At 44.7% G+C, this 26,712-nt stretch overlaps 2 protein-coding genes across 2 annotated transcripts in view; one reads left to right on the top strand and one right to left on the bottom strand.

The window, feature by feature from the left end:
• Positions 1-6,761: 6,761 nt before the first annotated feature.
• EFCAB9 (EF-hand calcium binding domain 9) lies at positions 6,762-12,859 on the bottom strand. Its single transcript, XM_025923810.2, has 4 exons — positions 12,665-12,859; positions 8,854-9,002; positions 7,733-7,909; positions 6,762-7,003 (listed from the first exon to the last, which is right to left on the bottom strand). Exons 1-4 carry the CDS (start codon positions 12,798-12,800, stop codon positions 6,809-6,811), a joined length of 657 nt encoding a protein of 218 aa, XP_025779595.2. The 5' UTR covers positions 12,801-12,859; the 3' UTR covers positions 6,762-6,808.
• Positions 12,860-23,583: 10,724 nt separating this feature from the next.
• STK10 (serine/threonine kinase 10) overlaps positions 23,584-26,712 on the top strand; it is a 118,879-nt gene continuing 115,750 nt past the window's right edge. Inside the window, exon 1 of the mRNA XM_086715154.1 lies at positions 23,584-24,092. Coding sequence (XP_086571280.1) covers positions 23,937-24,092 — 156 coding nt within the window. The 5' untranslated portion in view covers positions 23,584-23,936. The remainder of the gene's footprint in view (positions 24,093-26,712) is intronic.

Below are 26,712 nucleotides of genomic sequence, written 5' to 3'. Positions count from 1 at the left end.
ATATGCTTTATCTTTCACGTTGAAATCTTGGTCTAAAGTAGGCTGTTGTGTTTTTTTCTTTTTTTTTTTTTTCCTCTCTTTTAGAGCTAGAGTGTGAGTAGGGGAGAAGGGCAAAGAGAGAGAATCTTAAGCAGCCTCCATGCTCAGTGCAGAGTAGCAGAGCCTGACACGTGGCTCGTTTCCATGACCCTGGGATTGTGACCTGAGCCAAAATCAAGAGTCAGATACTCAACTGACTGAGCCACCCAGGCGCCCCAGCTGCTGCTGCTGTTTTTTTGTTTTGTTTTTTTGTTTGGTTTTGTTTTTTTGAGTCAAAATTCAGAACTCATAATTCCGTTTTCTAGAAACTGAACTTTCCTACCGTTTGCATCAAAGTGGCAGGTTTTGATAATTATTTTATTTTTTAATTTTTTAATGTTTATTTATTTTTGAGAGAGACAGAGCACAACCATGGGAGGAGCAGAGAGAGAGAGAGAGGGAGACACAGAATCTGAAGCAGGCTCCAGGCTCTGAGCTGTCAGCACAGAACCTGACACGGGGCTCAAACCCATGAACCATAAGATCATGACCTGAGCTAAAGTCCTATGCTTAACCAACCGGGCCACCCAGGTGCCCCTAATACCAGGCACCCCAATTAATCTTTTATTCAAAAAAGGTGATAAATACACATGGAGGGGAAATCCAAACATACCAAAGTAATCTATCCATTCCCTAGATATAACAACTCTTACCACTCTTCTGGGTATCTTTAAAGATGCTCTATCACAGCAGTTCCTCAACTTGAGCATGCATCAGAATTACCTAGAAGGCGGGGTGCCTGGGTGGCTCGGTCGGTTGGGCTTCTGACTTCGGCTCAGGTCATGATCTTACGGTTCGTGAGTTTGAGCCCCGCGTCAGGCTCTGTGCTGACAGCTCGGGGCCTGGAGCCTGTTTCAGATTCTGTGTCTCCCTCTCTCTCTGCCCCTCCCCTGCTCATGCTCTGTCTGTCTCTGTCTCAAAAATAAAAACATTAAAAAAAAATTTTAGAATTACCTAGAAGGCATATTAAAACACACATTGCTGGACTTTTCTCTTGCGAGTTCCACATTAGTTCTGAGTGGGGCCACAGTAATTTGGTTTTCTGAACATTCCCAGGTGCTATTGTTGCTGGTTGAGATTCACACCGTTAGAACCACTGTTCTGGTGTACCTTGAATACATTCACCCACCCTACCCTGTTTTTTCTGTAAATATGCATAAATACATATACTGTTCTGCACCTTGATTACTCTTTAAAATGATGAATCTTGGATCTGCATCATCCCTCTTATTCTACTGTCTGGGGTACCAGTTATTTCAGACTAAATTTGGTCAGTTTGGCTATTTGCAATCTTGCTGCTGTAAACCATGCTGCCGTGAAATGTCCTTCTCTATAGTTATGTCTTGGTGTCTATGTATGTCTATAGAATGCACTCCTGAAGAGAGAATTGCTAGATCGAAGAGTCTGTACATTTAGAGAGTAGAAGCACAATTGCCCTCCAAGTAGATTTTACCAGTTTAACACTAGAGCAATATGACTGCTTTTGTTTTCCTATATACCCTAACCAACATTTTGATCTTTGACAATCTAAGTGAAAATCTGTGTCCTGTGGTCCTACTTTGTATATTTTCTTTGAAGTTTAGCATTTTACAGTAGGCCTTTTTTTTCCCCCTGCAAATTGTCTGTTTGCTCATATTTCTGGTGCATTTTGGTCCTTATCCTCTTGATTTGTAAATATTAAGGGAATTAGTCATTTTCTATCCTGTATTACCATTTGTTTTTGGTTTGGGTAATTTACCATGCACAAATTTGAAGTTTTCCTTGGTTGGATCTATCAGTCTTGTGTTTTATGGCTTCTGGGTTTTCTTCTTTACTTCAGAAGGTCTTACTCACCTGGATTATAAAAGTTTTTTTCTCATGTTTTTAATATGTTTTATGGTTTCATTATCTGGAATTATTTTGGTGCAAGGAATATAGTAGCTGCCCAGATTTATTTCTTTGTTTTTGTAGGTAGCTAGTTAATCCCACTTTTCCTGATACTACTTACTGAATAATTTTCATTGTTCTTTTTCCCATTGATGTGGGAAAAATCACTCTTATTTTATGGCTTTTTAAGTTTGTTAGAGTGTGTATGTGCATGAGTGGGGGGCGGGGGGCAGAGAGAGAGGGAGGGAGAATCCTAAGCCAGCTCCACACACAGTGCAGAACCTGATGCCAGGCTCGATCCCACGAACCATGAAATCATGACCAGAGCTGATATCAAAAGTCAGTTGCTTGGGGTGCCTGGGTGGCTCGGTCATTTAAGCATCTGACTTAAACTCAAGTCATGACCTTGTGGTTTGTGAGTTCAAGCCCCACATTGGGCTCTCCCCTCTTGGTGAGGAGCCTACTTCAGATCCTCTGTCTCCTTCTCTCTCTGCCCCTCCCCTGCTCATCCTCTCTCTCTCAAAAATAAATAAACGTTAAAAAAAAAGTCAGTTGCTTAACTGGCCACCCAGGCACCTATTTATTTATTTATTTGCTTGCTTATTTGTTTGTTTATTAATTACAGAGAGCACAAGCTGGGCAGGGGCAGAGGGAGAGAGAGAATCTCAAGCAGTCTCCATACCCAATGCAAGAGCCCCACACGACTGAAATCATGACTTGAGCGGGAATCAAGAGTCCGACACTTAACTGACTAAGCCAGTCAGGTGCCCCTTTCCACGGTTTTTAAGACTATACTTTTTTAATGGTCTAATTGAACTATATAATTAGCAAATATATCTGTGTCTGCCTCCAACTTTCAAATGTTATGATTTAACATTTTTATTTACAGAAAAGAAAGAAGAGTGTGGCTGATAACCTCCCTTGCAGTAACTGGCCTCCTGTGATTTCTGTTCTCTGGCTCTGTGAAGGGCGTTCACGTAGGTAGCCCCATTTTGGCAGGTGTCGGCAGAGTTGATTTGGCCTTTTCTAGTCTCTGTCTTTGGCATGAGGCAAGTGATAACACAAGAGGGCTAAGGACTAGTGGAAGAGAAATGATTTCACTTTGCTTACTTAGCTTCCTCTAAAATTCTTTCCTCTCGCGGCACCTGGGTGGCTCAGTTGGTTAAGCGTCTGACTTAGGCTCAGGTGGTGATCTCACGGTTCGTGAGCTTGAGCCCCGCATCGGACTTTCTCCTGTCAGCGTGGAGCCCACTTTGGATTCTCTGTTTCCCTTTCTCTCTGCCCCTTCCCCACTCACACTTTTTCTCAAAAATAAATGAAAATTAAACATAAGATGATTTCCTCTGTATAGCTGATACAGTTTGTGGAGGAACCCGTCCTGTGGTGCTGGGTTCCGGGGCTGACACTGTAGTCCTCTCCCCAGCCCAGCCTGCCGTTCTCCTGCACTGCAAGTGCGGCCGCTCTGCCCATTGCTTAGGCTCCCTGAACAACACGTGTTTTGCTGACCAAGGAATTCTAATCTAACTATGATATAGAATATAGTGTGTTAACCACCACCCAAAAAATACGTAAATGTACTTGGTCCAACCGGACACAGTGGATTAACTCACTGTGGAAATAAACTTAATTGAAGCATCTACATACACATTTTTATTCTGTTATTATTTTTTTATTTACTTTTTTACATTTATTTATTTTGAGAGAGAGGGAGAGAAGGAGAATCCCAAGCAGGCTTCGAACTGTCAGTGCAGAGGCCTCCCCACCCCCGATGCGGGGCTTGAACTCACAAACTGAGATCATGACCTGAGCTGAAATCAGGAGGCAGACGCTTAACCGATGTAGCCACCCAGTTGCCCCATACACAGACATTTTTAAACACTTTAAGTCCCGGTGTGCCTTGGTGCCTCTGTCGGTTAGTGACCGGCTTCAGTTCAGCTTATGGTCTCATAGTTCAGGAGTTCAAGCCCCACATCCGGCTCTGTGCTGACAGCTGAAGCCTGCTTCAGATTCTGTGTCTCCCTCCCTCTCTGCCCTTCCCCCACTTGTGTTTGCTCTCTCTCAGAAATAATAAACATTAAAAAAAAAAAAGTTTAAAAACTTGAAGTCCTGTAATTGAGAAAAAAAGTTCCAAAGTAGACGTTGACAGATTGTTTTCTTTGTTGTACCCCTAGTCCCCAAAGTGTCACTTTACCCCTGCTATTGAATTTTAGTTTTTACACAGAGTTTCAGTTGGGGCCCATCAGAGCTGAATGCTCAGTTTCCTGATTCCATTCTTAAACTGCCCAATTTATGAAAATGCTCTTAGGATTTCTTAGGGGCGCCTGGGTGGCTCAATTGGTTAAGTGTTGGACTCTTGATTTCGGCTCAGGTCATGATCTCACAGTCATGTTGGTCTCTGCACGGGGTGTGGAGCCTGCTTGAGATTCTCTCTCTCCCGCTCGGGCTCTCACTCTCTCTCTCTCTCTCAAAAGAAAGAAATAAACATTTTTTTTTTTAAGGATTTAAAAACATCTGATAGTTGGATCATGTACCTTTTATTGTCACCTAATGATATCCAGGGAGGAGGGAAAACTCATTCCTGAAACTTCAGTCATTTGATACTCATTTTAAATTAACTGAAATAAATGAGTAAGTTATTTTAAATTTTAGTTTAAAATTTAGTTAAAATTCAAACCAATGAACTTATCTTCAACTTTCCCTTCTCCCTTCCTACCCCCATTCTGAAATAGTTAAAGGTATAGTATCTTCATTGTTTTAGAGACTGTGTCTGTAAAAATCACATATGCCATGGTTCCTTTTTATATATCTCAGGACTTTTGCCCTTGGAAAATAGGAAAGAGGAACCTTTCTAAGACCTCATTATAGTTTCTCCTCCCAGAACTCTGTAGATCTTAAGGCTGTCTGGTAGCAAAAGCTATCTAGGCTTCCAGAAAAGAGGCAGAAACCTATCCCAAGATAAGCTTATTGGCAACACCCTTTGAAATGATGATGAATTTCCAGCTGTCATTTTCCAGCTAAATACCAGTCTCTCAGTTCAATACTCTGTGTCTGTGCAGTAGTGTCTAAACTGTTTGCCAGAGGGTATTCTCCTTGGGGAATACCTGCAAACTTTTCACCAAATCAGAGGAAGAGAGAAGCATTGTTCTGAGGTACTTTGTATGTTAAATACAGAGTGTGTTCATGGTAAAGAACTTGATTTGTGTTCTTGCAAGTTTGACTTACCAGCCACAATCTTAGATAAGCAGTATTCTTTTCTGTTGCACATTGAAGGTGATTTCTGATGGTTATTAGGTAATGAAGTCTGGATGCCTTATGGTTGGTTATAATGTATAACCGATCCTTAAGAAATTCCTGGTTTATAGTAAATGAGCTGTATTTCTTTAATTGCCCAACTTGTTCCTCTAAAGTTTATGGTAGAAGGAGAGGTGGTAATTAGCATTGTGCAGAAGGGATTCAGAGCCAGTGAAATCCTGGCTTGAAATTTAAACAGAATCTGCTAGAACTGAAGTCAGTTACTCCGATCATTTGCTCTGAGTACGGGCATCTAACTGACCTTCAATTTGAATCATGGTCCTACCACTAGCACACTATGTGTTTTGGGGAAAGGTTGTTAATTTCTCTAGGCCTCAATTTCCTCACCTGTAAATTCTGGATAACACCTGATTCACAGGGTTATGAGTATAAATAACTTCATGCGTCTAAAGCACCTGCCTAACCCATAGCAACTACTTACTAAATGGTAATTATCACCATTAATATCACAGTGCAGTCAGGGGCGCCTGGGGCTCAGTCAGTTAAGCGTCCAACTCTTGATTTTGGCTCAGGTCATGGTCTCACAATTCTGTGAGTTTTAGCCCCACTTCAGGCTCTGTCCTGACAGCTGGGAGCCTGTTTGGGATTCTGTTTCCCTCTTTCTGTTCCCTCCCCTGCTTGTTCTCTGTGTGTGTGTGTGTGTGTGTGTGTGTGTGTGTGTGTGTGTCTGTCTGTCCCTCAAAAATAAGTAAATAAACATTAAAAATATATATATATCACAGTACATTCAGGTGGGCGAATTCACAAGTACCATACTAAAATCATTTAAAAATTATTCAAGGCATTACTTATACAAAAAAATAAAATTATACAAGGACATGTAATAATTATTTTACCGTAGTAGATTTGTACAGTTGCTTAAGCACCTAACTTAGTAATTTAGGTCCTAGGAAGAACAAGCCCCCTATATCCTTAAAAGTCTTGGGGCCCCTGGGTGGCTCAGTCGGTTAAGCGTCCAACTCGTGATTTCAGCTCAGATCGTCTCAGCGTTCGTGAGATTGAGCCCCATGTCGGTCTCTGCGCTGACAGTGCAGAGTCTACTTGGGATTTTCTCTCTTCCTCCCTCTCTCTCTGCCCTTCCCCTGCTCACTCGCTCTCAAAATAAATAAACTTTTTTTGTTGTTGTTGTTTTTTTAAAGAGGAAAAAATGTCTTTCCCTTACAGGTAGAGGCACTTCACCAATTTGAAGTGTCTTGCATCCAGGTGGTTTTAGCTTAAGGATTGAGAGAATCGAAAGGATTCTGAGAGTATTGGACAACTAGTGAACAAACATTGGAAAAGTATCATTGTCTTTCAGCTGCTTAGCTCCAGCCAGTGTTTGTAAGTATTTGGATATATAGGGACCTTAGGAGCAGTGTTGATCTGAAAAGCGGCAACAGAACTGAGACATGTGCACTTCACGTTACATTATTGTGGGGTCAAGAAGTTATTAAAGTATTAACTTGCTGATCGAAGAGCACGTATTTGAACCTTTCATGTGTAGAAGTCAATGTAAAGATACCCACTTCGATCTTCTAAATTTATTTTTAGGCATGTTAACAGCTGTAATTACTTACATTCTACTTTCAGATCTATTTGTAAAAGAAGACTGTTTGGAGCTCACGTTAACCTGATGCGTTTTCTTTTTGAGCAGAGCCTTTTTCTCTTTCTTTCTCTTTTTCTCGTTCTCTTTCTCTGCTTTCTGCCTCTCCTGGTATTTGTCCATGGTGAAGATAGTAAACAGCTTAAATTCCTTGTAATTAAGACGCTTTTGTTGGGGGAAAGAAAGAAAAATGATTTCAGGAAGGATTTGATACTTTGTTTCAGATGACTACAGGATTGTAATCATTTCTCATTTAAAAACTTGGAAACTTGAAGAGGCTCAATAATTAGGACATAATTATAGTCTGATTGTCGTCTAGGAGCCAGGAACAGAGAGTGTATTGTAGACTCCAAAGGAGCCATGGGTCACTTTCTTACTTCTGCGTCCAGTCCAGACGCTTCAGGCTGGCATCCAAGGTTCTACATAGTATCATCCATCTTTTTCAACCTTAGCTACCACTCTCTTCCCTGCCATAGACTCCCTCTTTAAATAGGCAGGATTCAGGGTCTTTACCATACTTGTGTCCTCTTAGGAGTTTGCGCCTGCGTTACCACCAGAGACTTTCTTCCTTTCTACGTAGTTAACTCTATACACTCTTTCCCCAGTGTCACCTCCTGCCATATTAATCTAGTCACTTCGCTGAACTTCTAAACAAAATTTTCGTCTCTAACCTTCTGTAATTTTGCATCTATATGCTATAACACGTATTCGGTCCTCTCTCTTCACGGGCCTATAAATCTCTGGGTTTTTTTTCCTGCTCCCAGTGCCATGACACGCTCAAACAGGATTTCCCCATCTTCCTCCCCACTGTGTCTATCATAGGCAGTAGGACATTGTCTCTGCCTTTGGACAGAGAGGCTTCCAGGGAATCACACTTAGGGAATCTGCGCTTACACGGTCACCTGTGACGTCAAAGTCGTGGTAGAGCTCTTTGAGTTCCTGTTTTTTAATATTGAAGAGAAAGTTGTACATGTGGAAGTTGTCTGCACCAATTCTCAGCTCCCCCTCCAGGTCAAGCAGCTCAAAAACAGGCCGGGAGTGGCGGAAGATAAACTGCTCTTCTAAGTGATTCTATTGAGAGAAGAAATACGTAATAAGATGAACAGTGTTGTTGGTGCTACTTTCAAAACTTGGGCTGCATCAAGAGTAGTATATTCACTTATCCATTTCCCAGAGAACTGAAAGCAAAACGCAGAGGGGTGCCTGGGCGACTCCGTCAGTTAAGCGTCTGACTCTGAATCTCAGCTCAGGTCTTGATCTCAGGGTCATGAGTTCAAGCCCGCATTGGGCTCAGTGCTGGGTGTGAACCTACTTAAAACACAAAAAACCAAAAGGCAAAATCCTAGGAGCTCAGGGTTGAAGGCTTTCTATGGTCAATGTGGCAAGTCCTGCTTCAGCATCTGCATTCAAGGGGAACTTAAGCCACCTGCTGTGATCAATTCTGCTAGACAGAACCCTTGTCACTAGAACGCATTTCGAGTGAAAATCTCCCGTGAGACATCACAAGATGTTAAGATGATGAACACAAAAGTTTCCTTCCCAAGGGGGAAGTAGATAAATACACACCGAGAAAGTATATATAAGGTAAGGTGGGAACCCAAAGAAGAACGTGTCTCATTTCCATCTTTCGTCCCCTTCAGAAAATTCTCTGAGAGAAGGGATCATTGAGAGAGTGAGGCACTTGGGATTACTGGTGACTCTCTATGAAGGGCAAGGATGGACATGCCAAGGAGGGAAGTGATAGAGTGAGATCTATCTTCCGGAAGAGGGTGCAGGAGGGCTAAAGATGGGCGGGGCAGCAGGCGAGGGAGGCTGGCTAACTTGGGAATTTCTAGGTTATAAATGGACAGTTTAGGAACCAAAGCTAATTTTCCCCACATTTTGTTCTTCCTGTTTCGAGTGGAAGGAAGGCAAAGTCTGATGCAGTCTTAGTTCACTGCAAGTTCGCCTTCAGCAAGATGGCGGCAGCAGCCACGCTCTGCATCCTCTGCCCCAGATCCTGACTTGTTACTCACCTGTTGTGCCAGCAGTATGCAGACCAACATGTAGAACTGGTCAAAACCAATCTCGCCCATAGCATTCCAGTCCAGCATGTTAAACACAATCATGATCTGCCTCCGTTTCCAGTTAGTCACATGATGAAGGAAGTGGTAAAACAGCACATCTGTTAAGGTGGGGAGATGCAGAGCTGGATTGTTCCGAAGCTCTTCCAAATGCTAAACAAGCAGGAGCCACAGAAACGGTAGCAGCTGTTGGAAGCTTGCCCACCTGGGAATAGTCATGGTAACACTGTTTCTGGCTTTGTCACTGTTTCTTCCACAACGCCTCCAGTTGTAATTGCCCTTGAGCTGTGTGACAAAGCACTGTGCCCAGATTTGTGGGGAAGGAGATAGTAGATTGGGCTTGATTCTCCACCCCGGCTCCTGCGCTCGACTGAGCAGACAGATGTGTGTCCATAACCAGTAAAGGGCATGGAGTACTCTTCCTACATGGAAGAGGTTAATTCTCACTGGGAGCCCAGGACACTTTCTTGGAGAAACTGACATTTTGCAAGGGTCTTTCACTTGAGGTCATCAAAATGAGAAATTTAAAAATCATGTTTAGAAAAGTACTGGGGAGCATGGATAGCCCGGTCAGTTAAGTGTCCGACTTTTGATTTCAGCTCAGGTCATGATCTCAGGGTTGTGGGATTGAGCCCTGCATGGGGCTCCGCACTGAGTGTGGAGCCTGCTTAAGATTCTCTCTCTCTCTCTCTCTCTCTCTCTCTCTCTCTCTCTCCCCCTCTGTCCCTCCCCCGCTCATGCATACACTCTCTCTCAAAAAAAAAAAAAAGTATCAGTATTCCTCATGCTTCTATAAAGCAAATGGATTTGGCTATGGGGGAAAGAGCAATCACTGAACACGTTAGGTTCTAGGTGCTTTAAATTTTTTTTTTTTCAACGTTTATTTATTTCTGGGACAGAGAGAGACAGAGCATGAACGGGGGAGGGGCAGAGAGAGAGGGAGACACAGAATCGGAAACAGGCTCCAGGCTCTGAGCCATCAGCCCAGAGCCCGACACGGGGCTCGAACTCATGGACCGCGAGATCGTGACCTGGCTGAAGTCGGACGCTTAACCGACTGCGCCACCCAGGCGCCCCAGCCCCGAGGTGCTTTAAATGCCACATTTCACTGAAGCCTGACAACCCTACAGGGAAAGTGGTATGATACTCGTTTAAAATAAGCCTCAGATAGTAACTAGTCTATTTCAGTACTTGTGTAACTGTAATGAGCATACCGTTCACTTGAGAATCTTGTAAAAATACAGATTCTGATTCAAGAAATCTGGTGTTGGACTGAGTCTACATTTCTTTCTTTTTTTTTTTTTAAGTTTATTTTGAGAGAGAGAGTGTGTGTACACACGAGTGGGGGAGGGGGAGAGGGAGAGGGAGAGAGAGAATCCAAGCAGGCTCTGAGCTGTTGGTGCAGAGCCTGATGTGAGGCTCGATCTCGTAACTGTGAGATCATGACCTGAGCCGAGATCAGGGCCAGACATTTAACCAACTGAACCACCCAGGCGTCCCCTGAGTCTACATTTCTGGCAAGCTCCCAGGTGATATGGCTGCTGCTGGTCCGTGGACCCTACTTGGAGTGACAGAGCTGGGATTCAGAGTCTGTCTGACTCTGCCTTGCTCTTTCCATAGTGATGCCATATCTGTTGCAGATTAATTAATACATATGTATTCAATCATATACAGAGAAAAAATACTGTAATTTAAAAAAAAAACAAGGAAGGTTTTTGCCAGAAATTCTACTCACTAATCATCTGTCTCAGGGAGTACAAGATGGAAGAAACCAACATGGTGACACATTTATATAACAGCATGTGGCTTACAGATTGTGTATGCAAATCACCCATGGTAACCAGGGATTTTGAAGTGTAACTTTGTGAATATGTGATATCCCTTTACCCGCTGATTCCAGAAACTATCTCTTGCATAAAATGTGGCTCTAATAAATACATAAAACATGTATGTCATTTGGAGTCCCAGCTGAAGAGCATAGTGAACCAGTCATCACAATGTCATGATTTCTTAAACAATTTTTTAATAGTTTATTTATTTTGAGAGAGTGCACAGGACAGGGAGAGAGAGAGAATTCCCGGCAGGCTCTGCACCATCAGCATGGAGCCCAATGTGAGGCTCAAACTCACAAATCACAAGATCATGACCTGAACCAAAACCGAGAGTTGGACGCTTAACTGACTGAGCCACCCAGGTGTCCCCACAGTGTCATGATTTGAGAAGAATCTGATGGTCTCTTGATGTTCCTTCCCCACACCCCACCAGGTACGAACACGTGGGAATAGCACATTATGTATATACACAGTGTTTTTTGTGTAGTTGCTCCTGGAGAAATGTTTTAGTGTGGGATATAGTAGCTACTTAACAAATACTGTTTTTAAAGCAGTTGGCTCGGGGCACCTGGGTGGCTTGGTCAGTTAAGCGTCCAACTTCAGCTCAGGTCATGCTCTCATAGTTCATGAGTTCAAGCCCTGCGTTGGGCTCTGTGCTGACAGCTGGGAGTCTGGAGTCTGCTTTGGATTCTGTGTCTCCTTTCTCTCTCTCTCTCTCTCTCTCTCTCTCTCTCTCTCTCTGACCCTCCCTCACGTGTGCTCTCTCAAAAATAAAAAACATTAAAAAAAAAAAAAGCATCTGGCTCTGGCCCACTCAAGTGTCCAAAGCCTTATGTCACTGCCTCCCTGGAAGGCAAAACTTAAGGCTGTTGCCTTCACTCTGTCAGGTCACTATCCAATCCCTTGGTGACCAGAAGACAGGAGTGTGACTTTATCTCTCAGGCACTGCATCATCAGGGAGTGATTTAGTTACTAGGGAGATCAGACTTCTCAGCAAATATTCCAGTGAGATTATGAGCGTAAGCTTTGTGATCAAAAAGCCCTGGGTTTCAGTCCCAGCTTTTCTGTTTACAGCAAGGTGGCCTACACTTGCTTTATCTAGGTCGGGGTTAGTGCAGAGATTTGGTGGCATACTATGTGTACATCTGTATATAAAGGGAAAAACTGAGACATGAAATTATGAGAAAATGAAGGTGTCCTTTAAGCATTTTTTAAAGATTGTGTAAACTCTTAACAAATCTTTACGGAAGAAACACTTCATTCACAAATGGCATTTATTTCCTTCAGGTCACGACGAATGGTTAGGATACTTTGCTTATACCTGGTCCTTAAGAACAAAACAAAACAAAATAAGCTTAAAGTATTTTAATTGGTCTATTAGTTTATGCATTCAAAGGCAGGGTTGAGATTATCAATACTTGGTCACAAGTACCAGGAATTAGAAGGGATCCTGCAGATTACTGACTCAAACCTTCCATTTGACAGATGAGAGATCTTGTTAGGGGGTCTTAAGGGTTAATGCCTGAATGGGACTCAGCCCCCAGGAATAATTATAATAATAACAAACACGAAGTTCTTACCATGTGCCAGGCACTGTGCTAAACGTTTTCCATACATTATCTCATTATCTTTCTTTTTTTTTTTTTTTACTAGGAGCCTCATGTATGGATGAGGAAAATGATACTCAAAGAAGGTGATGATACCTTCTCCAAACCACCAAGGAGCGCCAGAATTTCACCCCAGAGCCCTCAAGCTTCTCCCCCTCCCGCAACCGCCCCCAGGGTCAAGTCTCAGTTGGCCATTCTCCCTGCTTCACCGAGAGGATAAAATGCATCTCGGTTAATCAGGCCGTTCCCAGCTCCACAAGTGCCCCTGCACGTTAGTTAAAAACCAGGTGACATCTCAGAGCAGACGTGGCTGAAAGAACTGACCGTTCAAGGTGTTGTTGTGGTGCACGTCGAGAAGGTGAAAATACTCCACCAAGACCTTCACGTTCCTCACGGATAACAAGCAGTATAGCTTGTCCAGATAGAGGTACCACAGAAACGAGCCCTGCTTCAGTTTCATCGTGGCGCTCCGGAGGCCGAAGGCGCGGGCGACCTGGAACAGAGGAGGGTTCTGGAACTAGAATGCTGGCTCGAGAGAGGCTCTGGGAGTAGGCAGAAACATCACAGGAAGCAGTCAGTAAAAAAATTAAAATTGCTTCCTCCCAGTCCTCTGGCCTGGCTGGTAGTATCTGTGGTCTTAAATCTCTCGCTACCTTGGTTTTCCTCTGCCACCACATCACCAGTTGTAACCGAAAATCACAGACTGTTTAGAAATGAATGCGAGAACACTCTCTGCTTACACTCTGTCTCTCTCTCAAAATAAAGACCCCCACACACACATTTTTTATTTATTTATTAAAAAAATTTTTTTTAATGTTTTTATTTATTTTTGAGACAGAGAGAGACAGAATATGAGCAGGGGAGGGGCAGAGAGAGAGGGAAACACAGAATCCGAAGCAGGCTCCAGGCGCCGAGCTGTCAGCACAGAGCCCGACGCCGCGGGGCTCGAACTCACGAACTGCGAGATCATGACCTGAGCCGAAGTCAGACGCTCAACCGACTGAGCCACCCAGGCGCCTCCCCTCCCCTAATTTTTATTTTTATTTTTTAATGTTTTTATTTATTTTTGAGACAGAAAAAAATTTTTTTAGAAGAGTCACGTGCTCCACTGACTGAGCCAGCCAGGTGCCCCAAGGCCTGTTTTTTTCTTTCACAAAATTTATAATGGAATTTGCAAATACTGTATATCACAAAGTAAAGAGATTGGTATAAAAACCTACATGCAATCAGCATCTAGCCTCAACAATTACCAACTCAGGGCCCATCTTGTTTCATCTCTATTCCCCCATCCACCACCACCACCACCAACTGGATTATTTTGAAGCAAACCCCAGACATAACTTCTCATCTGTGAAGATTTGAATATATATTTCAAAAAGAGAGCGACTCTTTTATTTTTAACATAACCACCTATCACTTCTATACCTAAAACCAAACAGCATTCCTTAGTGTCATCAAATACTCACTCGGCATTCAAGTTTTCCTAATTTTCTTTAATTTTTTAAATTTTTCTGGATTTAAAAAAATTTTTTAAACAAATCTCAATTCATTTGAGAGAGAGAGAGAGAAAGAGAAAGAGAGAAAGAGAGAGAGAATCCCAAGCAGGCTCCATGCTGAGCAGGGAGCCCGACCCAGGGCTTGATCCCACAACCCTGGGATCAGGACTTGAGCTGAAATCAAGAGTTAGACACTCAACCAACTGAATCACCCAGGCGCCCCCTTTTAGATTTTTAATAGATGATTTATTTAAGTCAGGAAGCCAAACAGATCTAAGTATTACTTTAGTCTGTTTCTTAATATCTTTAGGCTCCTCTTTTCTTTTTCTTGAAATTTATTTGTTGAAGAATCCAGACTGTTGTGTAGAAGAAAACATTCTGGTTTTTGCAGATTTTCTCTCCAATGTGTTAACACATTCTTCTGTCTCCTGTATTTTCTAGAAACTCATGGTTAGGTCTAGCATGAAAGCTGGTTTTAGGGAAAGACCAATAAACACAGATAAACTTTTGGCAAGTGTGATAAAAAGATTTCTAAAACTGAGAACGAGGAAAGGAACAATTATTGATGTGGAAGAGTTCAAAATACATATAAGAATACTATACACAGCTCTAAAAAGCTAAATTAGGGGCACCTGGCTGGCTCAGTGGGTGGGGCTTGTGACTCTGGATCTTGGGGTTGTAGGTTTGAAGCCCTATGTTGGGTGTAGAGATTACTTAAAATCTTCAAAAGCTAAAATATCATGTCCAATAAATATACACCGTGAACCACAAATATGAGTCACGTACATAATTTGAAATTTTCTAGTAGCCACATTTTTTTAAAAAGTAAAAAGAAGTGAAATTAATTTTGATAACATTTAACCCAGTGTGTCTGAAATGTTATTTCAATTTGTAATCAATATACTTTTTAATTAGCTATTTTACAATTCTTTTTTTGAACTCTGTTGAGATTCAATTGACATACGACACTGAGTGAAAAAAAATTTTTAATGTTTATTTATTTTTGAGACAGCACGAGTCGGGGAGGGGCAGGAGAGGGAGACAGAGGAACTGAAGCAGGCTTTGCACTGACAGCCGCAAGCCCTATGCGGGGCTCAAACTCACGACTGTGAGATCATGACCTGAGTGGAAGTGCGATGCTCAACCGACTGAGCCACCCAAGTGCCCCAACATTATGTGAGTTTAAACTGTACAACATGCGGGGCACCTGGCTGGCTCAGTTAGTAAAACATGACTTTTTTTTTTTTAATGTTTATTAATTTTTGAGAAAGAGACAGAGACAGAGCACAAGCAGGAGAAGGGCAGAGAAGGAGACACGGAATCCGAAGCAGGCTCCAGGCTCTGAGCTGTCAGCACAGAGCCCAATGCAGGGCTCAAACCCATGAGCCATGTGATCATGACCTGAGCTGAAGTTAGATGCTCAACCGACTGAGCCACCCAGGCACCCAGAGCGCATGACTCTTGATTTTGGGGTTGTGAGTTCCAGCCCCACCTTGGGCATAGAGTTTACTTTTAAAAAAAATGGGGGTACAACAGCTTTACTAGTCTTCTGAAGAATCATGAAGAGAGGAAACTCTCCAACTCATTTTATGTGTCTAATATTATCTGCATGCCAACACATGGCAAATCAGTATAAGAAAGGAAAGTTACAAATCTCACTCATGAACATAAATGCAATAATTCTAAAGAAAACATTAGCAAACTAAACCCATACACATAAACACTGAGAAAAATAACACCCACAAGTGAATTCTTCCGGCACAGAAAAATAATCCCACGTGGAAACACAGAAATTCAGGAAGGGAACAAGAGCACCAGAAATTGAAAATGAGTGAGTAAATCTAAATGAGTATTTACCGTATACGACACTAAAAATAATGTCATGTGAGGACTCTAGCTGCAGGTGCTCTCAGAACTCACCAGGAGCTACCAAGGGAAAGATCTGCTGCCGCTGGGAGGAGGGAGAAGAAACCGTGTCATATTTAACCGCATTCTTCCAGTGTTGTAGTCAGAGTGAGTGCTGCTAGCTGCTGTAACGACTCTTGGAATATCAGAACTCTTTGCCAATGCCATGGTAATTGGTAGCATTCAAGACCTGATGCTCCGTCAGGTCAGCCGAGTTCCTGAGTGACCGTACAAAAAGACAAAGGACCCTTCCCTTTGCCCAAGGTAAGAGCCAGAGGTCTTTACCTGGGCCCTGGGAGGGAGGGGTTTTGTTCTCCTCTCCCAATAGCATAAAGCTTTTGCTTTGAAGGCGGTTGCTTTTGCACTTCTGGGGAAGTAGTGGAGGCCTTATACTCCTCTCCTGGCAGCCACCATTAAATATTGCAACAACATGAGTGAAAAGAAGCCAGACTTAAAAGAGCACATACTGGGGGCGCCTGGGTGGCTCAGTAGGTTAAGCGTTCGACTCTTGGTTTCAGCCCAGGTCACGATCTCACGGTTCGTGATACGGAGCCCTGCACGGGGCTCCATGCTGACAGCACGGAGCCTGCTTGGGATTCTCTCTCTCCCTTTCTCTGCCTTATCTTGCTCATGCACCGTCTGTCTCTCTCTCTCTCTCAAAATAAACAAATTAATTTTAAAAAGAATATGATTCCACTTAGATGATAAATTAGGAAAGGCAATTCCAATATATGGTGGCAGAAAACATCAGCTGTTGCTGGGGCCAGAAGTGTGAATGGGGATTGCCTGCTGAAGAAGCAGAAGGAATTTTCTCAGATGATGGACAAGTTCCGTACCTTGACTCTGGTGACAGTTACATGGGCATATACATTTGTCAGAACTCCTAGAACTGTGTGCTCACAATGGGTGCATTTTTCTTGAATGTAAATTAAACCTCAATAAAGTTGATCTTTAAAAATTACAAAAATTAGGGGCGCCTGGGTGGCGCAGTCGGTTAAGCGTCGGACTTCAGCCAGGTCACGATCTCGCGGTCCGTGAGTTCGAGCCCCGCGTCAGGCTCTGGGCTGATGGCTTGGAGCCTGGAGCCTGTTTCCGATTCTGTGTCTCCCTCTCTCTCTGCCCCTCCCCCGTTCATGCTCTGTCTCTCTCTGTCCCAAAAATAAATAAATGTTGAAAAAAAAATTAAAAAAAAAATTACAAAAATTAGACACAAATAATTCAATCACATCAGTATTAAGCATATTTGCTCAACAGAAGACACTGTTTACAAAGTTAATGGATGATAAATCAGAGAGATATTGCAATGTCTAAACCGAATAATAAACTGCCATCAAAAAGTGAGACAAGAGGGGCACCTGGCTACTGGTAGAGTATGCAATTCTTGATCTTGGAGTTGTAAGTTTGAGCTCCATGGCAGGTGTAGAGATTACTTAAAAATAAAATCTTAAGGGCACCTGGGTGGCTCAGTTGGTTAAGCATCCGACTTCGGCTCAGGTCATGATCTCACAGTCGGTGAGTTCGAGCTGTCAGCACAGAGCCTGCTTCAGATCCTCTATTCCCCTCTCTCTCTTCCCCTCCCCTGCTCATATTCACTCTGTCTCTCTCTCAAAGATAAATAAATATTAAAAAATTTAAAAAATAAAATAAAATCTTACAAAAAATTCAGGAATAATAGCAGTGAAACTGACAAATCACTTAAGTAGTAATTAGTAAAATATATTGTGCAAACACCAAAAATACAGTTCTCAGACCAGGAACACTCAAACCAAAACATGGAATGAGGCTCAGGAGTATATTGTTAAAAAGCAGTTTATATAGTGAGAAAGTAGTGACTATTTCTCACAGTGATTTGTTATTAGAATATTCTTAAATGATAAGGAAATGGTCAGTGGTTACCACCTATCAACCTTGGGAAACAGTTCAACTTTTGCTTGTGATTTCCAGAGGCATATGCAAGAAATGACCCAGGTCAAGTTAGTCTTGCAAAATAAGCTAAATTAAGCTTTGTTTGTATGACTAAAATGGTTTTGTCTGCTGAAGAATTTTCAAGCAAGCCTGGTCTCCATTTGTTTTTCATTCTAACATTATCTTGATTTTAAAACCAGATAAAGGCAGCACAAGAAAAGTATAGACCCATTTGACTTGTGAGCATAGATACAAAAATCCTAAATATAAGATTTGCCAGGCAAAATACTTACTTTCCGGGAATGCAAGAATATTTTAATCAATGAAATTCACCATTTTTTTAAATTTTTTTTTTTTTAACGTTTATTTATTTTTGGGACAGAGAGAGACAGAGCATGAATGGGGGAGGGGCAGAGAGAGAGGGAGACACACAGAATCGGAAGCAGGCTCCAGGCTCCGAGCCATCAGCCCAGAGCCTGACGCGGGGCTCGAACTCACGGACCGTGAGATCGTGACCTGAGCTGAAGTCCGACGCTTAACCGACTGAGCCACCCAGGCGCCCCTTAATTTTTTTTTTTTTAACATTTATTTATTTTTGAGACAGAGAGAGACAGAGCATGAGCAGGGGAGGGGCAGGGAGAGAGGGAGACACAGAATCCGAAACAGGCTCCAGGCTCTGAGCTGTCAGCCCAGAGCCCGATTCGGGGCTCGAACTCACGGACCGCGAGATCATGACCTGAGCCGAAGTCAATGCCCAACCGACTGAGCCAACCAGGCGCCCCAGTGAAATTCACCATGTTTATAGGCTAGGGGAGAAAAATCATATGATTAATTATATGATTGACATATAATAAATGCATAAAAATATTTGCTAGCGTTCTACTTTATAGATGATATAAAAACGATATGCTATGATAAAAAAATTTTTTAGCAAATTAGAACTAGCAGGAAGCTTCTTTTTGTGTAAAAATCGTTTGCCACCATGCTTTCACAAATATCATACCTGGTGGAGACACTTTAAACCCTTTTCCATTAAATGTTGGACCAAGACAAAAATTCCCATCTTCACCGTTACTGTGTAACTAACATATGGCTAGAGCCCCTAGCAAATGCTATAGGAAAGGACAAGAAATAGGAAATGTAAAGACTTGTAGTAGAAGCTCTACAAAGCCCCGTGACATCTCTCAACTTAGGGGTGTTTTCTTGTCCCTCAAGCAGGGCATGCTGGAAGTGCTGCCCAAGGGAGCAGCTCTTGGCCAAGGACAGATGGGGCTTGGGGGAAAACTTCCCATTTCCTTGCCTCTGGGGTGAGTTGACTCTGAAGTGTGTTGTGTCTTGAGTTCCAGAATTCCCCAGTGGGATTTAGCCCCAGGTGGCTGCAGTAGTAATCAGCTCCAAAGTGCATCATTTTTCTTTCTTTTTTTTTTTTTTATAAGTTCATTTTGAGAGAGAGTGGGGGAGGAGCAGAGAGGGGGAGGGAGAGAGAGAGAGAGAGAGAGAGAGAGAGAGAGAGAGAATCGCAAGCAGGCTCTGTGCTGTTAGCTTGAAGCTCGATGCAGGGCTTGAACTCATGAACTGTGAGACCATGGCCTGAGCTGAAGTCGAGTGCTTAACTGATAGAGCCACCCAGGCACCCCAAAGTCCATCTTTTACTGGCTTCATGCCTCCCATTCCCTACTGGTGCCTCCTGGCATCACCTCCCAAATAAACTACTTGTACCCAAATCCTGATCCTTCCGTCTGGGGGAATCCGACCTAAGAATGGTGTCAAATGCTTTTTCTATGTTGTGACTGTGATTTTCTTTTTTCCTTTGTCAGTGCAATGTCTTACATTGATAACGGTCTGATGTAAGACCGTTCTTGTACTCCTGGATAAACCTTTCTTGGTCATGATGTTTTTATTCACCTCTGGTTTCATCTGGCTAGTAATTTATTTTTCTCTCATTTAATTCATAAGTGACAATAGCCTATAATTTTCTTTTACTGTCCTTATCTAGTTGTGGTCAATCTTATTTCATAAAATGAGTAGAATTCCTTTTTTTCCTATCTTCTTAAAAAATGTATATGAAGAGACGCCTGGGTGGCTCAGTGGGTGAAGTGTTGGACTTTGGCTCTGGTCATGATCTCACGGTCTGTGAGTTCAAGCCCTGTGCTGGGCTCTGTGCTGACAGCTCAGAGCCTGGAGCCTGCTTTGGATTCTGTGTCTCCATCTCTCTCTGCTTGCACTCTTTCTCTCTCTTTCTCAAAAATAAATATAAAAAAAGTGTATATAAAGAGAGAAAAACAACAAAACAAAAAGAATACGTATAGGGGGAAATTATTTGTAGTGTTACATAACCTGATGTCTTTCGGTAGGTATAGACTTTTGATTTTTTATTTTCTTTATTGGTTATTAGTTTATTTAGGCTTTTGTTTCTTATTCAAATTATGTATATTTATAGGGCCCCCCGGGTGGCTCAGTCAGTTAAGTGTCCGACTCTTGATTTCCACTCAGGTCCTGATCTCACAGTTTGTGAGACAGAGCCCTGGGTTGGGCCCTGCACGGACAGCTCAGAGTCTGCTTGGGATTCTCTCTCTCCCTCTCTCTCTGCCTCTCCCCTGCACTCTCTTTCTCAAAAATAAACATAGGGGCACCCAGGTGGCTCAGTTGGTTGGGCGGCTGACTTCGGCTCAGGTCATGATCTCGCGGTCCGTGAGTTCGAGCCCCGCGTCGGGCTCTGTGCTGACAGCTCGGAGCCTGGAGCCTGTTTCAGATTCTGTGTCTCCCTCTCTCTGACCCTCCCCTGTTCATGCTCTGTCTCTCCCTGACTCAAAAATAAATAAAAGCGTTAAAAAAAAAATTAAAAAAATAAACATTAAAACAAGAAATTATGTATTTTTACACATCATTTATATATATTATTTATATCATTTCTATTTTCTTGCACATGATTACCAATTTCATGTAGATTACAATTTATTTATGTTGGAGCGCCTGGTTGGCTCAGTCAAGGAGCATGCGACTCCATCTTGAGGTCGTGAGTTTGAGCCCCATGTTGGGTGAGGAGACCACTTAATTTTTTTTTAATGTATTCACATAAATTTGTTTAAAATATAATTTTGTGATTTAAAAACCTTTACAGTACCCAATATTATATCTCTTTTTTCATTGTCTCCGGTGAATATTTTTCCTCTCTTTAAAATTTTTTTTGACTAGTCTACTAGTTACTTCTGAAATGTTCCTCTAGTTTTGTTGAACCTGTTTGATTTCTTAAAACCTTATTGAAGTACAGTTTACATGTCGTAATATTCACCCATTTCAAGTGTACAATTCAGTGATATTTATTTATTTATTTAATTTATTTTGAGAGAGAGAAAGAGAAAGAGAGAGGGGCAGAGGGAGAGGGAGAGGGAGCGAATCCTAGGCAGGCTCTGTGCTGTCAGTGCAGAGCCTGACATGGGGCTTGATCTCAGAAACTGTGAGATCATGACCTGAGCACAAACCAAGAGTCAGACGTTTAACCGACTGAGCCACCCAGGCACCCCTCAATTCAGTGATTTTTAGAAAATTTACTGAGTTGTGACATCATCACCATAATCTTATTTATTTATTCCTAGAGAGAGAGTGCATGAATGTGGGAGAGGGAGAGTGGGAGAGAGAGAGAGAGAGAGAGAGAGAGAGAAAGAGAGAGAGAGAGAGAGAGAATTTTGAGCAGGCTCCACACTCAGCCTGGAGCCTAACTCCGGGCTTGATCCCACGACCTTCGGATCACGACCTGAGCTGAAGTCGAGTCCGACTCTCAACTGACCCACCCACATGCCCATATACTCCAACTTTAGAATATTTTCATCACCCTAGTAAGGTTCTTCATGTCTATTTACAGTTAATCCCCATTTCATAGCAACATTAATCTATTTTCTGTCTCTGTGAGTTTGCCTTTTCTAGATGTTTCATGAAAATAGAACCTTAAAATATGTGGTCTTTTGCCTCTTCCAGACATTTCATATCAGCGAAATCATATGTGTTCTTTTGGGTTGGGCTTCTTTCACTTAATGCATTTGGATGAACCTCTCCATTTTTGTTTCTCATTTCATTTCTTTCTGGAGTGATCACAGAGCCAGTCACAGAGCCCTGGGTTGGTGCACCTGGGTTGGGTGCAGGCCTGGGGATGAGCTAAGGCTTGGACCTCTCATCCCCTCAGACCTACAGCTTCTGCAAAGTCACAATCTCCACTTCCCAGTGGGAAGGACTTCCCCTTTGTCCCCTCACCCTCTTCGTGGAGTTGGTCAAATGGACAGAAACTAATGAAAGACCCGCCTTTCAGCTTGTTTGGGGAGGTTGAAACATTGGCTTTCTCAGTGAGAATTTTCCTTCTTTTAGTGGCAAAGACCCTCTACAGTTCTGACTGCTCGGGAAGGTGTCAGAACCTTTCAAACCTCTTGGCAACCTTTACTCGGGGAACGTGTTGTGCAGACCACCACCAGCATCCCAGGCTTCTTTAGTTAGTTTTCCAAACTAAGAACTACACTTCATATTTGCACCCTGCTCAAGAAGGGGTGAAAACATCTCAATATTGGCATTCTCTGTAGGGGTGGGGATTCCAGGAGAGTGACATTCCCTGAAATGCTATTTGATTATGAGGTAGATTTATAATCCAGTCTTCCTACCCCTCAGCATGCTTTATTTGGAAATGTAATATAAAAAGTGGCCAGGTTTTTTGTTTTTGTTTTTACCAGCAAAATGGGTTTATACAAGAATATAAGAAAATCACAATTCAGGACATGCACGCTAAGGCAAAACCATAGGCAAATACAGCAGACGAAGGAAAATAACTTTATTTTATGGAGAAGGAGAAAGTTGGAGAGAATTGTTTGGAAGGAAATCCTATTAGAGAAAAGCAAGAGTTTGGGGTGATAATGGTTTTCCATTGACTGAGTTACCAGGGTAGTCAATTTCTTCCCCAAGATGCAATATGCATCTTTCCCTGTTGGGCCCTGTAATTGATGGTTTTCCTGTTGAATATTCTTACGTTGGGGTTTGCAATTGACAATTTTTCTGTAATTGACATCAAGTGCTGCCAGATCCCCCTTCTAGCCTCAGGACTCCGCTCTAGTGAGGTTTCTTTTTATCAATTTTCACAGAACTACCTTGTAGATTAGATAAAAGTATCATTGTCCCAGTGACAGCGAACAGTAGCTGGTACAGTGGCAGTGGAGCGTGTCAAACAGGCAGGATCAAAGATGATGGTGGTCAAAGCAAACTTCAGTTCTATCTGTAATGAGCTCATTTTTTAAAATTGGGAAATTAAGACTAAGAAAGTTTTTACTTAATATGCATATATACCTTAAGATCCATCATAAAGCAGGTGATAACTAAGTTCTTTCCCCCAGCCCTCTCATGCTGACCGGTTTGTGGATCCTGGTCGGGAAGAGCCCCTGGGAAGCAGGAAACGAGCGAGAAAGCCCAGGCCTCCAGGGACTGACGGCGGCCGCAAGGGGCGCAGCATTTCGTGCACTAGGAGGCAGCACCACGCCGAGGAAACCGCACTGGATCCGCCAACGGGATGTGCAGCCTGGGGCTGGTGCCTTTGCCCGCCGGGAGTCCTCACTTGAAAAGTGGGCGCGAGCAGAGCAGGCTTGCGGAGTAGTTGCGGGGCAGATTAAGTGATTAATGATGCCTTTCACCTTCTTGGCCTTTGGACAACAAATCAGTGGGCGTTCGCGAAAGCCAATCTGCTTCCCCTCTCGCCCCCACAGACATTTTGAGAGCCACGCGGCGTGGCTGGCCTCGCAGACCCGGGCAGGTCCCGCGCAAGGATGCCCTAAGCTCTGTTAAAGCCCAGCCCGTAGCTCGCGGGCGGGCGGCGCGCAGGGGACTACAGTTTCCAGAGTGCCCTGCGGCGACGGGCGGAGCCGGGGAGCGCCCGCAGCCAATTAAGGGGTCTTCGGGCGTTGCCGGGGAGCGGCAGGTGGAGCCGGGCCGTGGGTGGGCGCGGGGCCAGGTCCCCAGAACGCGTCCCGAGCCCCGGTGGGGGCGCGGCGCGAACTGGGCGGGTAGTCGGGAGGCGGCCCCGGGGACGGGACCGAGCGGGGGCGGGGACCGCGGCCGCCTGCGCGGTTCCGGGTGCTCCCGCCGCGCGCAGCCCGGGGCGCACTTGACCGGGGACGGGCTGCGGGGAAGGGCGGGTCTGGGGAGAACCCCCGAGCGCCGCGGCGTCCTCCAGCTCCTCCTCCTCGCGGCCGCCGGAGCCACAGCCTGAGCCCGAGCCGGAGCCGGCGCCACCTCGCCCCCCGGCTCGCGCGACCCCAGCCATGGCTTTCGCCAATTTTCGTCGCATCCTGCGCCTGTCTACCTTCGAGAAGAGAAAGTCCCGCGAATATGAGCACGTCCGCCGGGACGTGGACCCCAACGAAGTGTGGGAGATCGTGGGCGAGCTGGGCGACGGCGCCTTCGGAAAGGTTTACAAGGTGAGGGCGCTGGGGATGGGTGGCCCCGGGCGCGTGGACCGGGTCCGGAAGGAAGGGGCGCGGGCCCGGATCAGCCCTGGCCCCGGCTCAGAAGGGCGCAGAGGGGCTGCCGGCCCTGAACTCGGGGTTCCGCGCTTCGGTCCTGGTGACCCTTGTTCTTTGGGGAGACCCTCCCTCAGCCCGGCTGGTCCCTCCGTGCTGGGCGCCCCCTCTGGTCACGGCCGCTGCCCCCAGCTCGTTTCTGAGTACTTCCTGTGCGTCCGGCACCGCGCTCGGCGCCGCAGGGGGAGACAAAGGGGCGCTTATAGGACCTTGGCATTCGAGACGAGGCATCCGCCGTAAAACGGATTCTAGGCACACTTTGTAAGGCCACACAGATGCTGTGAGAATGCCGAGGCGTGGAGACCGAGAAACTTCTGCTGTGTCTGGAAGAGTTGGGATCGGTGGAGCTGGGGACACCTGAACTTGAGCCAGAGCCAGGAAAGGAGGTGGCCCTAGAGTGAGGTGTTAGGCTTGGAAAGAAGGGGAGGTCAGGGCTCTGTGAATATTAGGCTGCAGGGATTGGATTTGACTGTGTGTGTGAGTCACAGCCGGGGAGCCTTCCAGTTTGCAGTCAGTCACCTTTCCCCTAGAGGAATAAGGGGGCAGAGAGCTTTTGTGGAGGGATGGGTGGGGCAGAGCTGATTAATTCTAGACACGTTTGCAGCAGGTCATTGTCTGGTTCCTGCTCCTGTGAACCAAGTCTGAGTTGCTGAGTTGTATTGGAGACCCAAACACATAGGGCTTGACTCCACCCTGCCCCCCCCCCCCCCACATCTCCTTTCCCTGAAGCTTTACTGAGAGAATCCCCCAGTTGCTATGTAACTCCAGGAGGGGTCTTCCTTCCTAAGGCACGATCACCGTTCTTGGGGCTCCAGTTAGCTTGTACCCCACTCTGACCCCAGGATTGCCCTTTCAGGAGGGTGGCCCACAGAGGGGGCTTCTCCAGACCCACCTGCTCAGGACTTGTTCTGCCCTGCAAGTGGTCTAGAGCCTAGTTACCAAAGTGTAGTCCCTGGCATTAGCATCACCTGGGAGCTTGTTAGAAATGCAGACTTGCAGGTCCCGCCCCAGCCCTGCTCAATTAGAGCCTGCATTTTAACAAGATGCTCAGGTGATTGCTAAGCGCACTGAGTTTGAGAAGCACTGCGCCTAGGGGCAGTTTTGAGGCCATCCAGGCCCGCTGGGTGCCTGTGTTGTTACCTCACCACCTCTCCTCAGAGCCCGCACTTCCTGTTACAGGGTGGAACCCCCACTGGAGCAGAGGTCCTGTGGTTGGAGAAGCAGGCCTCTGTGTCACTCACACCCGTGGCTTTCTGGCTGCCTTGATTTGCTGCCCTTCTCTGCTTGAGGGCTCTGCTGTCTTTGAGGACAGCCAGCACATTCTTAACTTGGCACATCTCTTCTTTACCCTTCTCACAGCTGCGTCTTCCTCCTGGTGGCCCCAGGAAACTGCCCTCAGCCTTGCAGCTCTCTTCCTGGACATGCTGCCTTCTCCAGTGGGAGCCTGCTCTTCCAGATGTGCCCTGACCACCACGAGGGCAGCTGGACCCTTGGTCAGCTTACCACATCCTTTTTGTCCAGAAGATGCAGTTGGTGTTTTTAGCTCACACTGTTGGGTCTCACTGATGTTTCTTGTCTGTTAGGGGCTGGCTTTCAATCGCAGTCTTGTCCCCCTCTCCCAGTGTATCCTGGCTCCATATGGATCATTTTCTTTCAAACCTAAATGCAGAACTTTGCTTTTATACTGGTTAAGATTTCCCCCTTGTCAGTTTCACTTGTCATTTCTGCCTGCTTTAGCCCTGTAAAACTCCCTTGCTACTCTGGAAGTTTCATGCAGAGGAGTGCATCTGATTCACAAGTTGCTTTGTCTCCTGGTATCTCCAGAGTAAGGGGACCCTTTTTAAGTGAATCTAGTTCCCCAAGCTGTGAGCTGCCTCACACCATCTCAGAACCCCTGATTTTCTCATAATTAAGACAAGGGAGAGCTAGGCCAAGAGAGCTGTGTGATGGCTGATACTCGTGGACAATTTATTAGGTCACCTGCTTGGGCTTAGGGTGTGACCCACTGATCTAACCCGACCTCATGTTGTGTGTGGGGATACTGATACTGGGGCCCTGGGAGAAGAAGGGACTAGAACCCAGGGCTCTGAGCTTCAGTTTAACACTTGCCTTAGTTACCAGCTAAGGAAGACCCATCCTGGATGGGAGATCCCTGTCACCCAGGCTTCCTATTCTGAAGTACTGCTTGCTCGGTCCCTTGACGTTGACGTTGAAGCAGGTATTGCTTTACTAAAGACTCTAATCAGGGACCATAACTCTTTCCCACTTCATTGTTCCCTGGCGTGGCCACCATGGCAGCAAAGGCCGGAAGGTCCATCTAGGTTTTATGGCTGGGCCCAGGACTTAACGTTTTGACACAGTGCCTGGGGAACTAGCTGGCTGTGAACTGGGGAAGTAATGGTACCGTCTAGTCTTTCTGTCTTAGAAGGAACAGGTTCTCCTGGCTCCCCACGTGGTGAAGACCTTCCCGAGGACTTCCCTGGCCTATGACGCCTTAGGGATCCCAATTTGTCAGATG

The sequence above is a fragment of the Puma concolor genome, chromosome A1 (genome assembly GCF_028749965.1).
Source record: "Puma concolor isolate L17-30 chromosome A1, mPumCon1.1.hap2, whole genome shotgun sequence".
NCBI classification, from domain to species: domain Eukaryota; kingdom Metazoa; phylum Chordata; class Mammalia; order Carnivora; family Felidae; genus Puma; species Puma concolor.
The sequence above is the reverse complement of the archived record's forward strand: the minus strand, read 5'-3'. Positions and strand labels throughout refer to the sequence as shown.

Bases quoted from the DNA above. Each gene is read 5' to 3' on its own strand.
- EFCAB9 (XM_025923810.2), bottom strand. From the start codon at position 12,800: ATGAAACTGAAGCAGGGCTCGTTTCTGTGGTACCTCTATCTGGACAAG. The intron at 9,003-12,664 runs GTCAGTTCTTTC...CCACCTTAACAG, and splicing joins CCACAACAACACCTTGAACG to ATGTGCTGTTTTACCACTTC. The intron at 7,004-7,732 runs GTAAGCGCAGAT...CCCCAACAAAAG, and splicing joins TTGACGTCACAGGTGACCGT to CGTCTTAATTACAAGGAATT.